The following is a 14,824-nucleotide window of genomic DNA, read 5'->3' on the forward strand; positions in this document are numbered from 1 at the left end:
TCTTCTGAAGAAGGGTCTAGGCCCGAAATGTCAGCTTTCCTGCTCCTCTGATGCTGCTTGGCCTGCTGTGTTCATCCAGCTCTACACCTTGTTATCTCAGATTCTCCAGCATCTGCAGTTCCTGCTATCTCTGCTCACTAAAGTCTTTCTGCTGTAATAATTGTTTTGCTTTGTAGTTTTGAAAAAAGGATACATTCTAATCCAGTGGAATCACCTGACATTCATGAACTTCCTCATGACAGTTGTCAGTGCTGCACAAATCCAGTATGATGAAGGTTTTAAAATATGATTATATTATTTATTCCTGAGGATTTGTTAGTATAGGATTTTTAAGTGATGCTCAAGTCTTGAATTCAGTTTGGTTTATCTGTAAGTATGAAATGGAGGAAGGCCACTGGTACCTTTTAAACCAAATGTATTTGAATGTGATTGAAACAAAACTGAAAAATCTGAACAGAGTTTTAATTTAAAAGGGAAAACACTGCCAAACCAATAAATTTATAAACCAAAGTGACTACTTTTTAAACACAAAGCAACTGACCAAAGGATTGCTGTAAAAGAAAAAAGAACTTAAACATGAAGATGATATTGCAAAATTTCCATTAAATGACTGACGGCTGACATTTATTTTGTGTTTAAATAATAAGGCCAGTTGCTAGACAAAATTACAAATGTTTGTAGTTTTACAAAACTGTTGACTTACTGCTTCCTTTGATAGCATCAGGTTTGGATTTCATGATTTTACAGAACTGCTTTTTACAGTTTTCCAGCCAGCCTATTTGATTCTCTGAATTTTTCAGCAACTTGCTAAGTTCATGATCTAAATAAAAAGATCAGCTATTATTAGCATCACACAAAAATTTCTAATACGTAAAAAGCTATTTGTTTAGGTTAGAGTTATTTATAGTGTAAAGTTAGAGAAAGGAATTAAAAAACTTGCACTTATAAAGTACTTTACACACTCCAGATTTCACAAAATGCATTACATTTGAAGTGCAGCTTCTAATGTGTGCACAGCAAGATCCCACAAGTAAAAATGTGATGATGATGTCACTTTTTTGTTGGCGATATCAGATAAGTGATCAATATTGACCACAGAATACCTGGAAGAACTCCTTCACTCTTGTGTAAATTGATCCATGGGATCTATTATGTATACATGAGGGAGAAAATAGCATCTCTGCTTAACCTTTCATCTCTGACAGCATAGCATGGCTGCCATACAGTTAAGTCTTGAATACATGCTCAAATCTATGGAGTAGAACTTGAACCCACAACTGACTCAGAGATAGGAATACTACCACTGTATGAAAGTTGATATCCAACTTTAACACAAATATGATCAGTTTAACAGGCTAGTGAACTAAATAAAATATCCTGGTAGGTAGGTTGACATAATTGAATTTTGGATGTTAATACTGATTTGTGCCATTTAAAACAGAGCAGCTCATTGGGACATTTTGAGCAGAATGATCTTTCTTTTATGCTTCTTTATTCTTTCCAAATCAGTTACAAAGATACTTTCAATACAAAATTAGTTATTAATGATGGAAATACAATTTCTTACATTAAATGTAGGAGCAATGACTTCTTAAACAAGATTAAACCAGCAAACTAGTTTAGGGATAAACATTTAAAGGTTTCCAGAGTAAAAGCTACATAAAGAACAGGAACAAATGATGCATTACATAAATGTCATAAATGTCTTCTATTTTCGGTGATTTTACATTTGGCTTAAACAGTTCTGCTCAGAAACCAATTTATATGCAACAGGCACACTGTGCACTAAAGGAGAACACCATTAAGTTCAGCAATTATCAATGTGGATGTTTTTACCAAGTCCCCAATTCTGGTATCTTCCAGGTAAACCTAATTTGTATGTCCTGTATTATCCTGCTATATAAAACTATTAAAATGTATTCTCAAGTATGTAATATGATACTTCAAATATGTTTCCATCTTGGATTTAGCTTATGCTGGGAAAGTGAGATATTTCCTGAAAGAGGCAGAGTGAAATATGAAAAAGAATTCTTGAGCTTCTGTCAGTGTTTACCATTCGTCAATTGTCTTAAATTTATGCCCTCTCATGCATGGGAACAGTTATTCCCCATCTACTCTATCTAGATACCTCATTATTTTGAGTATCTCTATTAAAGCTTCGACAACCTTCTTTTCTCAAGCTGGAACAGTCTCAGCTTCATAAATCTTTTTGTTCATCCCCAGGCAGTGTTCTCATGATTCTTTTCTACACACTGTCTAATGCTTTCACATTCTTCCTGAAGACTGGTGCACAGAACTGGAAGCAATACTCCATTTAAGCCCAAAAAATACAGGTTTAGCAGGCATAGGGGAGGTACCCTATGCCTGTTCTAACAAAACATCTGACAGGACGTATGGTTTATATTAAATGATCTCTTAACCTATATTACCACCAATGACATGTGCACATGCACAATAAGGTCCCTCTGCTCATACATCCTTTTTAGAGTTGTACCCTTTATGTTCTTTTGCCTCTTTTCATTCTTTGCATCAAAATGAATCACTTTGCACCAACTTGTCATGTCCTTTTAAAGTTCTACATTATCCTCCTTATGCATTGCACTTCTCTAATATTTTGTTTTGTCCACAAATCTTGAAATTGTAACCTGTACACTAAGGTCTAGGTCATTATATATATAACAGGAAGAGCAGGAATCTTAACACTGATTCCTCGGAATTCAATGAAAAACCTTCCATCAGTTCAAAATACAACCATTCACAGCCATTTTTTGTCATTCATGTATTATTCTTTATTTCTCGTCACTCGATGCAATGCAAGTTATGATGCCGAACTACTTTTACTTCAATCAGCAATGACGTATCATCATACGGTCTTTATTCTGCCTATGTAACTTAGTGGATTTTTAAAATCCCAATTTGAGAGAAATTCTGGCCTTCTGGAGCCCTCACAATGAAAACATAAACTAACCAACGAACATGTCATGAGGGGAATTAAGAGCATAAACTTGGACTTTTTTGTGTGGGGTTTAAAGTAGTAATGCAATAGTCATTAACAACCCCTATGTAATCTTGGAATTCATAAAGGCTGGAATTGAGCATAGAAGGAGGAAAGCTCTGGTAAATCTCTATACAGCTCTGATTAAGGCACAACGAGAATATTTCACCCAAATACGATCGGCAACTTTAGGTAGGAAATAAGGCTCTGGACAGGATATAGAAGTGATTTCCTTGAATGGTTCTAGGTTGAGGGATTTAAACTATGAGATTGGGTTGGAAAAAGTGGTGTGGATCTCCTTGGAATGAATGTGACTGAGAAGGGACTTGATGGGTGCACAAGGTTATGACAGGTTTAGTTTAGGTTAACTATTCCCATATAAGCTGCTGGAACAAGGATCAGAGGGACACAGATTTAAGGTTTTGGGTAGGAGATTTTTTTTAATAAACACAGTGAATAGTAAACACCTGGAAGTCCTTTATATGGAGGTGACAGAAGCAGTGACAATGAATAATTTCAGAAGGAAATTAGATGTATTGGAGGAAAATAAACTTGTAGGGCTCCAGAGATATAGCAGGGCAATGAGAAAGATTGGATAGCTCAACAGAAAACATGAACTTGGACTGAATGATCTCCTACTGTGTCATAATGATCACGGGTAGAACGTAACTTTGGCAATAAAGGTTTTGCACACTGACTGAAGAGCTAGCGTAAACCCATTTTATTAAATCACAGAATCCCTACAGTGTGGAAAGAGGTCTTTCGGCCCATTGAGTCCACATAGTCCCTCTGAAGAGCATTCCACCTAGCCCCAGGCCCACACCTTTTCCCTGTAACCCCACATATTACCATGGTTAATCCACCCCCCGGATACTATGGCAATTTAGAATGGCCAATCCACCTAGCCTGCACATCCTTGGACTGTGGGAGGAAACCAGAGCACCCAGAACCCATGCAAATACAGGGAAAATGTGCAAAATCTGCAGACAGTCATTGGAAACTGGAATCGAACCCAGGTCCCTGGTACAGTGAGGCAGTGCTAACCACTGAGCTAATGTGTCACCTCACTTTGCCTCCTTCGATAAGTTAATTGGCACTTAACTAGAATGTGACAGGCCTTTCTTAGGGCTTCAGGATCCTTTCTTAGGATCAAAGACCTCTCAGGAGGGTGGGTCAGAATTTCTACCTGTCGAGTGTTGCTGACCTACCAGAAACTAGTAGCTCTCTCTGCTCAGCAGCATAGCTAGGGTAGTGGTGGTTGTTGCTGGTAATGCAATCCTCCAGGCCCAAGATCAGTGAGGGAACACAGGCCAGAAATGAGTGATGGAAAGAGGGGGCTCATGGGCTGGAGGTGTTGGGGAAGGGAAGTTCTGCAGCAACGATGGAACAGGCTTATTGGGCTTACTCCATGACAGGTCTGTCACTTGCCATTGGGTGAATGCTAATGGTGGCAGGAAGGATGAGCATAGGCCTTCTCACCACAGATACAATCAGAACAAAAGCAGGAAGGTGGCCACCCTCCCACTTGATTAAATGTTCCAGCCTTCATCAAACCCATTAAACTCAGATGAGAGCATTAAATACCATCCAATGACTCAATGAGATTATACTGTTAAATTTAAATCTAACTAATGGCAGTTAGATTCACTATGATGATTATGAGTAACAAGTCAGAATTATAAAGCTCTATCCACTACAGCAAAATAGCTGCAGGTTTTAAACTTATGAAATTTTTTGATAGAATGGATCATGAAAAGATGTTTCGCTTGTGGGAGACACAATGACACAAAAGAGTATGAGGGGAGAAGTAAGGAGAATTTTTTAAAATCAGAAGTGAGACAGCATGTAATACTTTATGTTGGAGTAACTGAGGCAGAAATTATTGGAATAACTTAAAAGAAAAGCAGGTAAGTGCTGCTGATGAAATAAGGTTATGTGGAGAATTGTAAAGGAATCAAATGTACTTTAGCAAAGGGTTCTCATGGGAGATTGATTGAATGGCCTCAATGTGCTACAAGATTCTACACTCTTCCTTTGTCATCTGTTCCCATTTTCATGATTTGCCTTAGCAAAATTAACTAAAACATGTTAGTTTCTATGAATATCTTTCTCAAACTCTCCACAGTGAAAAACATTGCTCAAGTGCTTGTCAAACACTCAACAGTGGACAAGAATAAATTTCCACAAAATTAAATATTATAAAAACAGTCTTTTCAGCCCCTGCCACAAAGTTTGCCTCCTAGCCACTGGACTCCCTCACAACTGCTTTTGGAAATTTGGATCTCTTTAGAACTGATTTTTTCCTGGTATTTTGTGCATAGCTTGTGACCTGATGTAATGGTTGCTACAGCAGTTACTTCTCTTCCCTAAACATAAGTATTCTTTCAGACAATGACAAAAGGCAAGTTATAGATAATAGTTTTGAAGGTTAGCAGGCCACTGATGTCTGGTGCTCAAGTTGTTCAGGAAAAACAGAACGGTTTATTTGTAGAAAAATGAAAACTGACCTTATGGTGGGATAGGCAAAAGGGGACATCGATTATTAGACATGTAATTGACACAATGATGATGGCTAGCCCCCAAAGTTGGATATAACAATAAGTGCTCAGAGTCAGAAGACAGTCCTTGTCTGGTGGCAGTATTCACAACGCAGCTGTCATCTTCAGATGAAGATGGACCACAAGAGGAGAAAGACCCAGGGAAAGAGTTCACCAACATTTCATCCAGACAGCAGGATGTTGCCTTACAACCTTGAGATTGACACACTATCAACCTCCTGTCTCTCTGCTCGTGTACCAAGCTCAATTGTCACACATCTTTTTTTAAATCTTATTTGCTAAATCATATCTAAACTGTTGCTTAATAAATTTAACCGATCATCTGAAAATTCCTCACAAATGACTGACTACATATATTAGCTAAGTATGGTCGCAAAACCAAAATTCTAACTTGCAAGTATTCTAATTGAAGAGATCCGGTCCATTGTTATATGTGAATTTGGACATATTGGGGTTCAGTCTGGATATTTTGGTAAGTATGGTCCCAAAACGCCAAAATCTAAAACTGCCTGAGACTGAACCAATGGCTTGAAAACTTGGCATTATACTTGATCTTGAGATCAGTGTGTAACCAAAGATCTTAAATTCCACTTATTTCTAAATCCATACCATTTTCTGACAATGCCATTGTTCCAGTTTATCTGCTGTCAAAACCCTTAAATTTTAAATTTTGAATGGTACAATACAAACTTGTGTTACAATTCTTTTGAAGTTTGGCCTAGTTCTGATAAACTTTCCGGCTAAAACAGCAGTGAAAAATTTCAGACAAATGCAGTTAACATTTTTATACACGATCCCACTCTACAATGCCGGGGTACTTGGATACAGCCAAATATTCACAGGTAAAAACAAAGCAAAAGTCTTAAATCCACTTATTCTCACCCAACACAAATGAGTTTCTGCTCATTTGAAAAATAAAAAGTTGTTTGAATTAGCAAGATGCAATTGTACAAATACATGTCAATCCCTCCCTCATGCTCAATACCTAACATAATCAACACTATGTGCTTTAGATTTCTAGATGTTGTCCTGAGATGGATATCAGAACTCAAGAGGATAGGTCCAATATTGTGATCAGTTTAGGCTTTAACACTCAGTTAATCATGTTGGGAAATGTATTTTAGCATGTTTTAAATCCCAAAGAAATGAAAAGACAATTGAGGCATAGACTAATGAATGCTTGCAATTCAAATAGAAAACAAGTGAGAAATACAAGGTGATATATAAATAAATAATGGAAATCAAAAGGCTTTGGCTAATAAAACCAAAAGGAAATGGAAATGACTGATTTAAGATATAATTTTCATGTAAACATATTGTACTGATATAACAATAATAATAGTTATTGCATGGTGGCTCAGTGGTTAGCACTGCTGCCTTACAGCGCCAGGCACCCGGGTTCGATTCCACCCTCGGGCGACTGGCTGTGTGGAGTTTGCACATTCTCCCCGTGTCTGTGTGGGTTTCCTTCAGGTGCTCCGGTTTCCTCCCACAGTCCAAAGGTATGCAGGCTAGGTGGACTTGCTATGCTAAATTGCCCACGGTGTTCCAGGATGTGTAGATTCGGTGGGTTATGGGGAATCGGTCTGGGTCTGGGTGGGATGCTCTAAGGGTAGGTGTGGACTTGTTGGGTCTAAGGGCCTGTTTCCACATTATAGGGACGCTATATAACATCCTGGCAGCACTGTTATTTTCATGCTAGGTAAGGCTTTTAGTATCAATGCATGTGAGCTGAAGACTTGCGTGGAAACAAATCTACCTCTACCCTTAGGATTTTTGTTATTGTTCTACTGCTGGAGACTGTTATATAACTGAAATATGCCACAACAGTGAATTCCAAGCTTGGCAGCTCTAGCCAATTTATTCCATCGACAGTAATCTATATAACCTAATTCTATTCTTCAATAATACAGGAAAACTATATTACTAAGTATGAAAGAATGTCATGTACAATCCTTAGTTGAACGCTGAACCTGTTGCCATCACATGGAACATTACAAAGCATAAATGGCATTGGCAACTAATGAATTGGTTTGTGGAATCTGACCTTGTTTGACAGAAGGTTTTTTCAATGGTTCTTGGAGGTAACACTTTGGCAAAGGGTAAGAGGAAAATAGTGGCCAACGATATGGGTCATTCCCCTGCAAAGACAGAATAATATATAATTGAAAGACAGGTATAAATCAATTTTTCAACGTATTATGAAGTACAACTTATATATTTATTGATTTTTTTTGCAGTGTGTTGGGTTTTGGATTTTTTTTTCCAGGGTGCACTGCAATTTTAGTGCATTGTATTGCAACACCACCAAATTGAAAAAAAAAAACAGGATGATAGATACCATTTTCCATCTCTGTGAATGGAAAATGTTAACATAACTATCCATGCAGGCATCATTCTTAGATCGTACTGATGTCTATGCATAAGATGTTGAAGCCCCAAGGGAAAATAACTACTGTAATTTCAGCAGGATTACTAATATTTCTCTATGACAGTAATTTCCTCATCCTTTGTGTACTGTTGACAGCTAATAGAAGCATGTAGCATACAAAGGAAACACTACAGCAAATCCTACACCCTGAGCATACTGATGAGTGTTGTCACAAAATGGGACTCAGTTTGTCTGAATTTTTTATTGAAAAACACTACTGCAGAAAGATTATAGATTACATCCATCATAAATTTCACATTGCTCAAATTATTTAATATTTTACAATGCAGTCTCTATTATGATGATGTAATTTAATTAAAATATAGTGAATTTAAATACTTGTAAATTGTCATTATTGATCATTAATAGTTTGAAGATCACAGTAGTATTTCTGAAACAAATGAAAAATATACACTCATGGATCTTTAAACAATACTAAATTCCATTTTTCTTCCTACAAATTTTCAAGCTTAAAATTCATCATAACGATTGCATTATAAAAGCTGAAAAGGTGCCTTATTAGGAAAAAGACTTCAGTTAGTGACTGTGACAACATATCAGCAAAATTTCTACAACGTCGAGTTTTAAGTAACATTAAATCTTCGAAAATCTTTGAATTGCTTATTTAACCATGTGGAAATTAAACAATGCTTATAAATCAATAAAATCCTAAATAGTAACAATTAAGGAAACTTAAAAACAAAGTACTTTAGATAATTTATAACACCGTCTTTCTCAGTTTGAATAAATTCTGTAACATCTCTCCCTGACACTGTTACCAATTCTAACTGAAATGAGTGTGGACAGTTTTAATCAAATTCCCAGTGAATGGAAATTTGTAACTCATAATCTCCCCAACGTGGCACTTACTGGCATTAATTCGACAATACTGCTTGATAAGGCAAGAAGTTAATACATTCATGACCTATCTGTGTAATCCATGATTAATGAAGTTGTGCGTGGGCTATGTCAGTCTGCTCGTGAGCTGAATATTTTCTATTCAATAGCTCTCTAATGGATATTCTACTTTTAACAGTAAAATAATAACAAAACAGCTTATTTTAATACTATTTTCTGGGATGTGACAACAATAACAAAAATACATATACAGCCTTAAGCTTAGGCAGTAAACGTTCAGGGGCTACTCTAAAGGGAAGACTGCAGTGGGAGTTATGTACTAAACACTGTTTGTTAAATTTAAATCTGGCATTGAGATTTGAGATGCAGGAGAATAGGTAGTAACTGCTTGCTTCAAATATTTCAGCTTTGTGAATATGCAATGGAAATGTATTAGCTTTGATCTCACTAGCCTGCAGAAGGTGTGTTCAAGGTGATGGCTTTGTGTGCGTGGAATTTGTGTCAGTTATTTTTAAAACATTCAGAAACACTGAATATAGTTGTAGGGGTTGGTCATTCAGCCCTGCAAACCTGCTCCATCTTCCAATTCAGTACCCTGTTCCTGCGTTCTCCTCATACACTTTGATCGCTTTAGCCATAAAAACTATATCTAACAGCTTCTTGGAAACATTTAACATTTTGGCTTCAACTGCTTTCTGTGGCAAAGAATTCCACAGGTTCAGCACTCCCTGGGTTAAGAAATTTCTCCTCATCTCAGTCCTAAATTGCCTACTCCCCATCTTTAAACTTTGATCCCTGATATGGACTTCCCAAACATTGAGAACATCCTTACTGTGTTTACCCTGTCTAGTCCTGTTAGAGTTTTATTGGTTTTTATGAGATCCTCCCTCATTCTTATAAACACTAGTGAACATAGTCCTGATCAATTCCATCTCTCCTCATAAGCCAGTCAGGTTAAAAAAAAAAATCTACAGATGCCAGAAATGCGAAACAAAATCAGAAATTGCTGCAGAAACTCAGCATGTCTCGCAGCATCTGTGGAGAGAAAGCGGAGTTAACATTTTGGGTCCAGTAACCCTTCTTCAGAACTTCAGTCTTGATAAACCTTTGTTTCACTCTCTCCATAGCCAGAACAACCCTCTTCTGATAAGGAGACTAAATTGCACACAGTACCCCAGCTGTGGGTTCACCAAGGTCATGTACAACTGCAGCAAGACATCTCAACTACTGTACTTGAATCCTCTCATTATGAAGGACAACATATCATTTGCCTTTTTCACCTGCATGCTTACTTTCAGAGAATGGTGCATGAGGACATCCAGGTCTTGTTGCACCTTCCCTTAATCTATTGTTATTCAGGTAATAATCTGCTTTTCTGTTTTTGCTACCAAAGCAGATAACTTCACATTTAAACATATCATACTTCATCCGGCATGCACTTGCCCACTCACTCAATTTGTCCAAATCATACTGAGGCGTCTCTGCATCTTCCTCACATTTCAGGCTCCCATCCAGCTGTGGTGTTAACTAATGTGCGTTGTCTTCAGCCAATTTAAATACTGCAGTATCTGGAAATTAATGCTTTCCTTTCATCTTGTGGCTTTAAGTTTAATCACATTGATCATTCTTGAGAATACTGATGTATTCTTCTAATCCTGCTTCCAAATATCCTATTCATCAACTTAAATACAGAAGATAATGTTATTACATAACTGCATCACCAAATGGAGGATTGAGAATGAGGAAGTAGCCTGTGAAAATCAAAACTTAGCCCTTAGTGGGAGCCCTCCAATAACAGGAGACGCGATGCTAAATTTTGGGATTATCGTATGCAAAATATGACTCTGAGTACAATTATGTCAGGCTGTTGTTTGACTCATTTGTGGGACAGCTCTATTAAAGCTGCAATGTCAGTAAGGAGGATTTTGCAGGCTCAATAGTGCTGGGATTGCTGTTGCTATTTCCCATGCCTAGGTTGAAGCCTGGCATTCAATTGGATTTCATTCCTTGCTTTCAACTTCATAGCAATTTTGATATTACTGAGTTGTTTGCTAGATAATTTAGAAAGTAATTAAGAGCCAACTATATGGCTGTGAATTTGGAATCATATGTAGATAAACCAGATTTCCTTCCCTAAAGGACATTAATGAATCAGATGGACTTTATGGCAACTGACAATAGTTATAGGATGTCATTAGTCTAACTCTTAATTCCAGATTTTACTGAATTCAAATTTTATCATGGTAGGATTAGAAAATTAGCCTAAGGCTATAGAGAAACTGCGCTAATGGTCTGGGAAGAAGAAAAGTCTATGCATGGCCAAAGCCAGGGCAAGAAGCTGAAGAATCTACAGTTGACAGGTTTTAAACAACACTGGAGGACAAGCTTAGTCAAAAGGTAATGGAAAGAACCATATATAGAGTCCTATAGCATAGAAAGATTCTTCAGCTCACTACATTTATGCCGATCAACAAACACCAAACTAACTACTTCTAATTGCTACCGAAAGAATAACTGGAATATTAAGGAAAATTCAAGTAATTCTGGAGAAGTATGGCAAACAGTATGGAAATTTACAGATAAAATTTGCTTTTGCTTAAAAAAAGTGACATAGCTCTGTTAGCTGGTTATTCAGATTTCTTCCTGGAGTGCCAATAACAGAATTGTAATGGTGCAAGTTGAACTCTTAGCAACTTTGAATACAGGCCCCAGTACCATTAACATTACATTATCACATTCCACACACCATCTGAGTGGACATGCAAGAGCTACTCCTTACTAAGAAAATTACAATGAAGTAACATCCAAAGTACCTATATATGACCAAACATGTTCTCACAAAATGGCATGTTTTGCTCTCTAGCTTCCATTTGCAAACTGCTCAACCCGTCATTTCCTCAAAAAAAAGTTATTAACATTCACTTTGACTGAGCTTGGGAGATATCTATTAAGACTATAAGACATAGGAGCAGAGGTGAGTCATTCAGTAAAATACCATGTTCAGGATATTCTTTGGAATATTTATGAAGTACAATAATCGCTTAGTGGCACAGAACTTAAACATTGCTAAAAACAAACATAGAATTGAAGATTTCATCCTGCACTCAGGATTGAAACACAAGAAAACTAACTTTAGGAAAATAAAAATAATTTATACGGTATGAGAAGAGGGCATCGAGAAGAGAAGGTGCTGAGAAGAGATGCTTCAGGAACTATTAACTGAATCAATTGACTGGTTACATTCAAATCAAGTAAGTTAACTGATTATTCAGGACACTGCTGTCGAATACAGCAGAAATTGGTTGCGTCTACAGCCATTCCTTCAGTGGAAAAGGTGCAATGTACTATTATAATATAATGTATGGAATGAACCACCGGAGATGGTGTGGAGGCAGGTACAGTTACAACATTTAAAAGGCATCTGGATGGTATATGAATAGGAAGGGTTTAGAGAGATATTGGCCAAATGCTGACAAATGGGACTGGATTAATTTAGGATATCTGGTCAGCATGGACGAATTGGACCGAACAGTATATTTCTGTGCTGTACAGCTCTATGACTCTATAATTCTTTTGCCAACAGAGAACAAGGCTGTATGTGTGAACAAATGCCAATTCTAACATGTGCAAATGATCACACTGACCAATAATCTTAAATTTATTTCTGTTGCAATTCTTAGCACAGTCAAGATGATTTAGCAATTGATGTCTGACACCAAATTCTAAGTTTTGCCAGGGCAAGCTATTTGAGCATGGCTAACATGCTTTTTGCTGAGAATAGTCAATGCAGACAGTTGTAAAGTCAGCCAGTTGTTGGGATGCACAACCTATATACTTAGCATCATATCAACACTGATATCCATATATAACATTCTGCCTACCACAAAAATACATAATGTCCTTTTGCCTTGATGGCAGCATCTTGTTAGTGGAGAATGTTACTTGTGTGTTTACTGCAAAGTAGTAGTATGTAATAATAAGCTTCAGTTGTTGCTCAAATTTGAGACACCTTCCCCTTCCAGGGTAATCGGAGATAGACTGGGTACTTACCTGGACCAAAAGTGATAGCTTTAGTCCATTCCATGAACTTACATAATATGCAATAAGCAACAATTTGATCAGGGTAGCCATTATTGTGTAGGGTAATTTTGAAATGCCTTATCTCAGCCTCATGCTTGCATGGCAAGCAGCTAGCTAGGGCCTTATTCACAAGGTTGCCAATTTGGCTGATCTTGCAGTGTGTGGAACTACAGGAACCCCAAGTGTATACTGACCAGTGAACGTTGGAATAAAAGTAGTTGGAAAACTCTTGCAGTTTGCTCAACTAGCATGTCAAGGAAAGAGTTGATTTGACGATTTCATTTCAAAAGTGAATTCGAGCAGAGGACAGTGTCTACTAAGAGATGCAAGGAAATTCTTACTTGTAGCTTCAAATTCAAATACAACAGAACTTAATATTTATGCACTGTAAGATGCAAGGGGTAGGATATTAGTCGTCATTCTATAGATGACATACTTCTCACAAAGTCAATTAAAATCACAGGAAAAATCTCCATTGATGGTAGACATATGTAGCACAAAGGAAGGTTGCTGTAGAGGTCAATCATCTCAGCCCAAGATATCATTGTACAGGGTCCTCAGGGTAGATACATTTAATCAGCTTGTTCACACATGTAATAACACATCTCTGAACCAGATGCAATCTCTGGCTCAGAGGGGAGAGATACTACCAATGTGCCACGAAGCCAAAAAGGTCCTCTGTGTAGATATTTTCTCATCAACCTGTCAAGAGATATTATCACACACCTCTGGAGCAGGTTGGACTTGAACTTGGGCCTTCTGGCTCAGAGACTGGGACACTACCTGTGTGTCACAAGAGTCCCTCGCAATGACTTCATTCCAACAGCTGCTTTTAAATAGACAGCACCCAAGGCTAGAACTGAAATCACAACAGACAAGCCACTATCAAACCTGCTGCACTGCAAACCCAACATTCTCATCATCTGCTGTGGTCAATGATCCAATCCACTAGAGATGTGTAAATAAGTACATACTAGAGCTCCACTGTTTAGTGTAATGTACAATTTCAGCTGCCTGATTGCATACAGTTACCATTAGGCTACCTTTGAATTCCAGAATTTTTTTTATTGAATGCAAATTTCACAATCTGCCATAGCCACACTTAACCCATGTCTTCAGAACTTTGGCCTGGGCTCTAGATTACACCTCTGAAGGAAGGTGATAAGTTTCAAACACAAGGCAGTATTGTTCTCAGCCCATTATCACTGCAGACTTTTGATCAACGTGTTCAGACATGTTATGACACACATTTGGAGCAAGTGGGGCTTGAGTCTAGGTCTTCTGGTTCAGAGATCAGGACACTGTTCATTAGGAGATATCTCGTCAATACTTCATCGTGACTGGGTCAAAATCCTGGAACTTCCCTCTGAAACAGTATTGTTGATGTACCTATATCAGCTGGATTTCAGCAGTTTAGGAAAGAAGTTCATCACCACCTTCAAGGTCAATTAGGGATGAGCAACAAATATTGGCCTTCCCATCACTTGTTTTATTCTTTCATGTGATATGAGTGACAGAAGTTTTCAGCACTGAGATCCATAGATTTATGTTAAATAGAGATATCAAGGAATATTGATCAAAGGTAAATAAATGGAGGTGATCAGTTATCATCATCTAATAAAATGACAGCAGGCTTGAAGGATGAAATGATGTGATCAACAACATTATAATGTATACAGGAGCACACATTCTTGTGTGTGAGAGAGAGTGTGCACGTGTGTGTGTGTGAGAGAGAGTGTGCACGTGTGTGTGTGTGAGAGAGAGTGTGTGTACGTGTGTGTGTGTGAGAGAGAGTGTGTGCACGTGTGTGTGTGTGAGAGAGAGTGTGCACGTGTGTGTGTGAGAGAGAGTGTGCACGTGTGTGTGTGTGTGAGAGAGTGTGTACGTGTGTGTGTGTGTGAG

The 14,824-nt window shown here is 37.7% G+C and overlaps 1 protein-coding gene across 3 annotated transcripts in view; it reads right to left on the reverse strand.

Annotated features, from left to right (window-relative positions):
* tbc1d32 (TBC1 domain family, member 32) overlaps positions 1 to 14,824 on the reverse strand; it is a 244,798-nt gene that overhangs the window by 85,879 nt on the left and 144,095 nt on the right. For all 3 annotated transcript variants that reach the window (XM_048596587.1, XM_048596588.1, XM_048596589.1), the window contains 2 exons: positions 7,601 to 7,694; positions 704 to 820 (listed from right to left, as the gene is read on the reverse strand). In XM_048596587.1, the coding sequence (XP_048452544.1) occupies positions 704 to 820; positions 7,601 to 7,694 (211 nt within the window). The remainder of the gene's footprint in view (positions 1 to 703; positions 821 to 7,600; positions 7,695 to 14,824) is intronic.

Source organism: Rhincodon typus, chromosome 5 (assembly GCF_021869965.1).
Source record: "Rhincodon typus isolate 14 chromosome 5, sRhiTyp1.1, whole genome shotgun sequence".
NCBI classification, from domain to species: Eukaryota; Metazoa; Chordata; class Chondrichthyes; order Orectolobiformes; family Rhincodontidae; genus Rhincodon; species Rhincodon typus.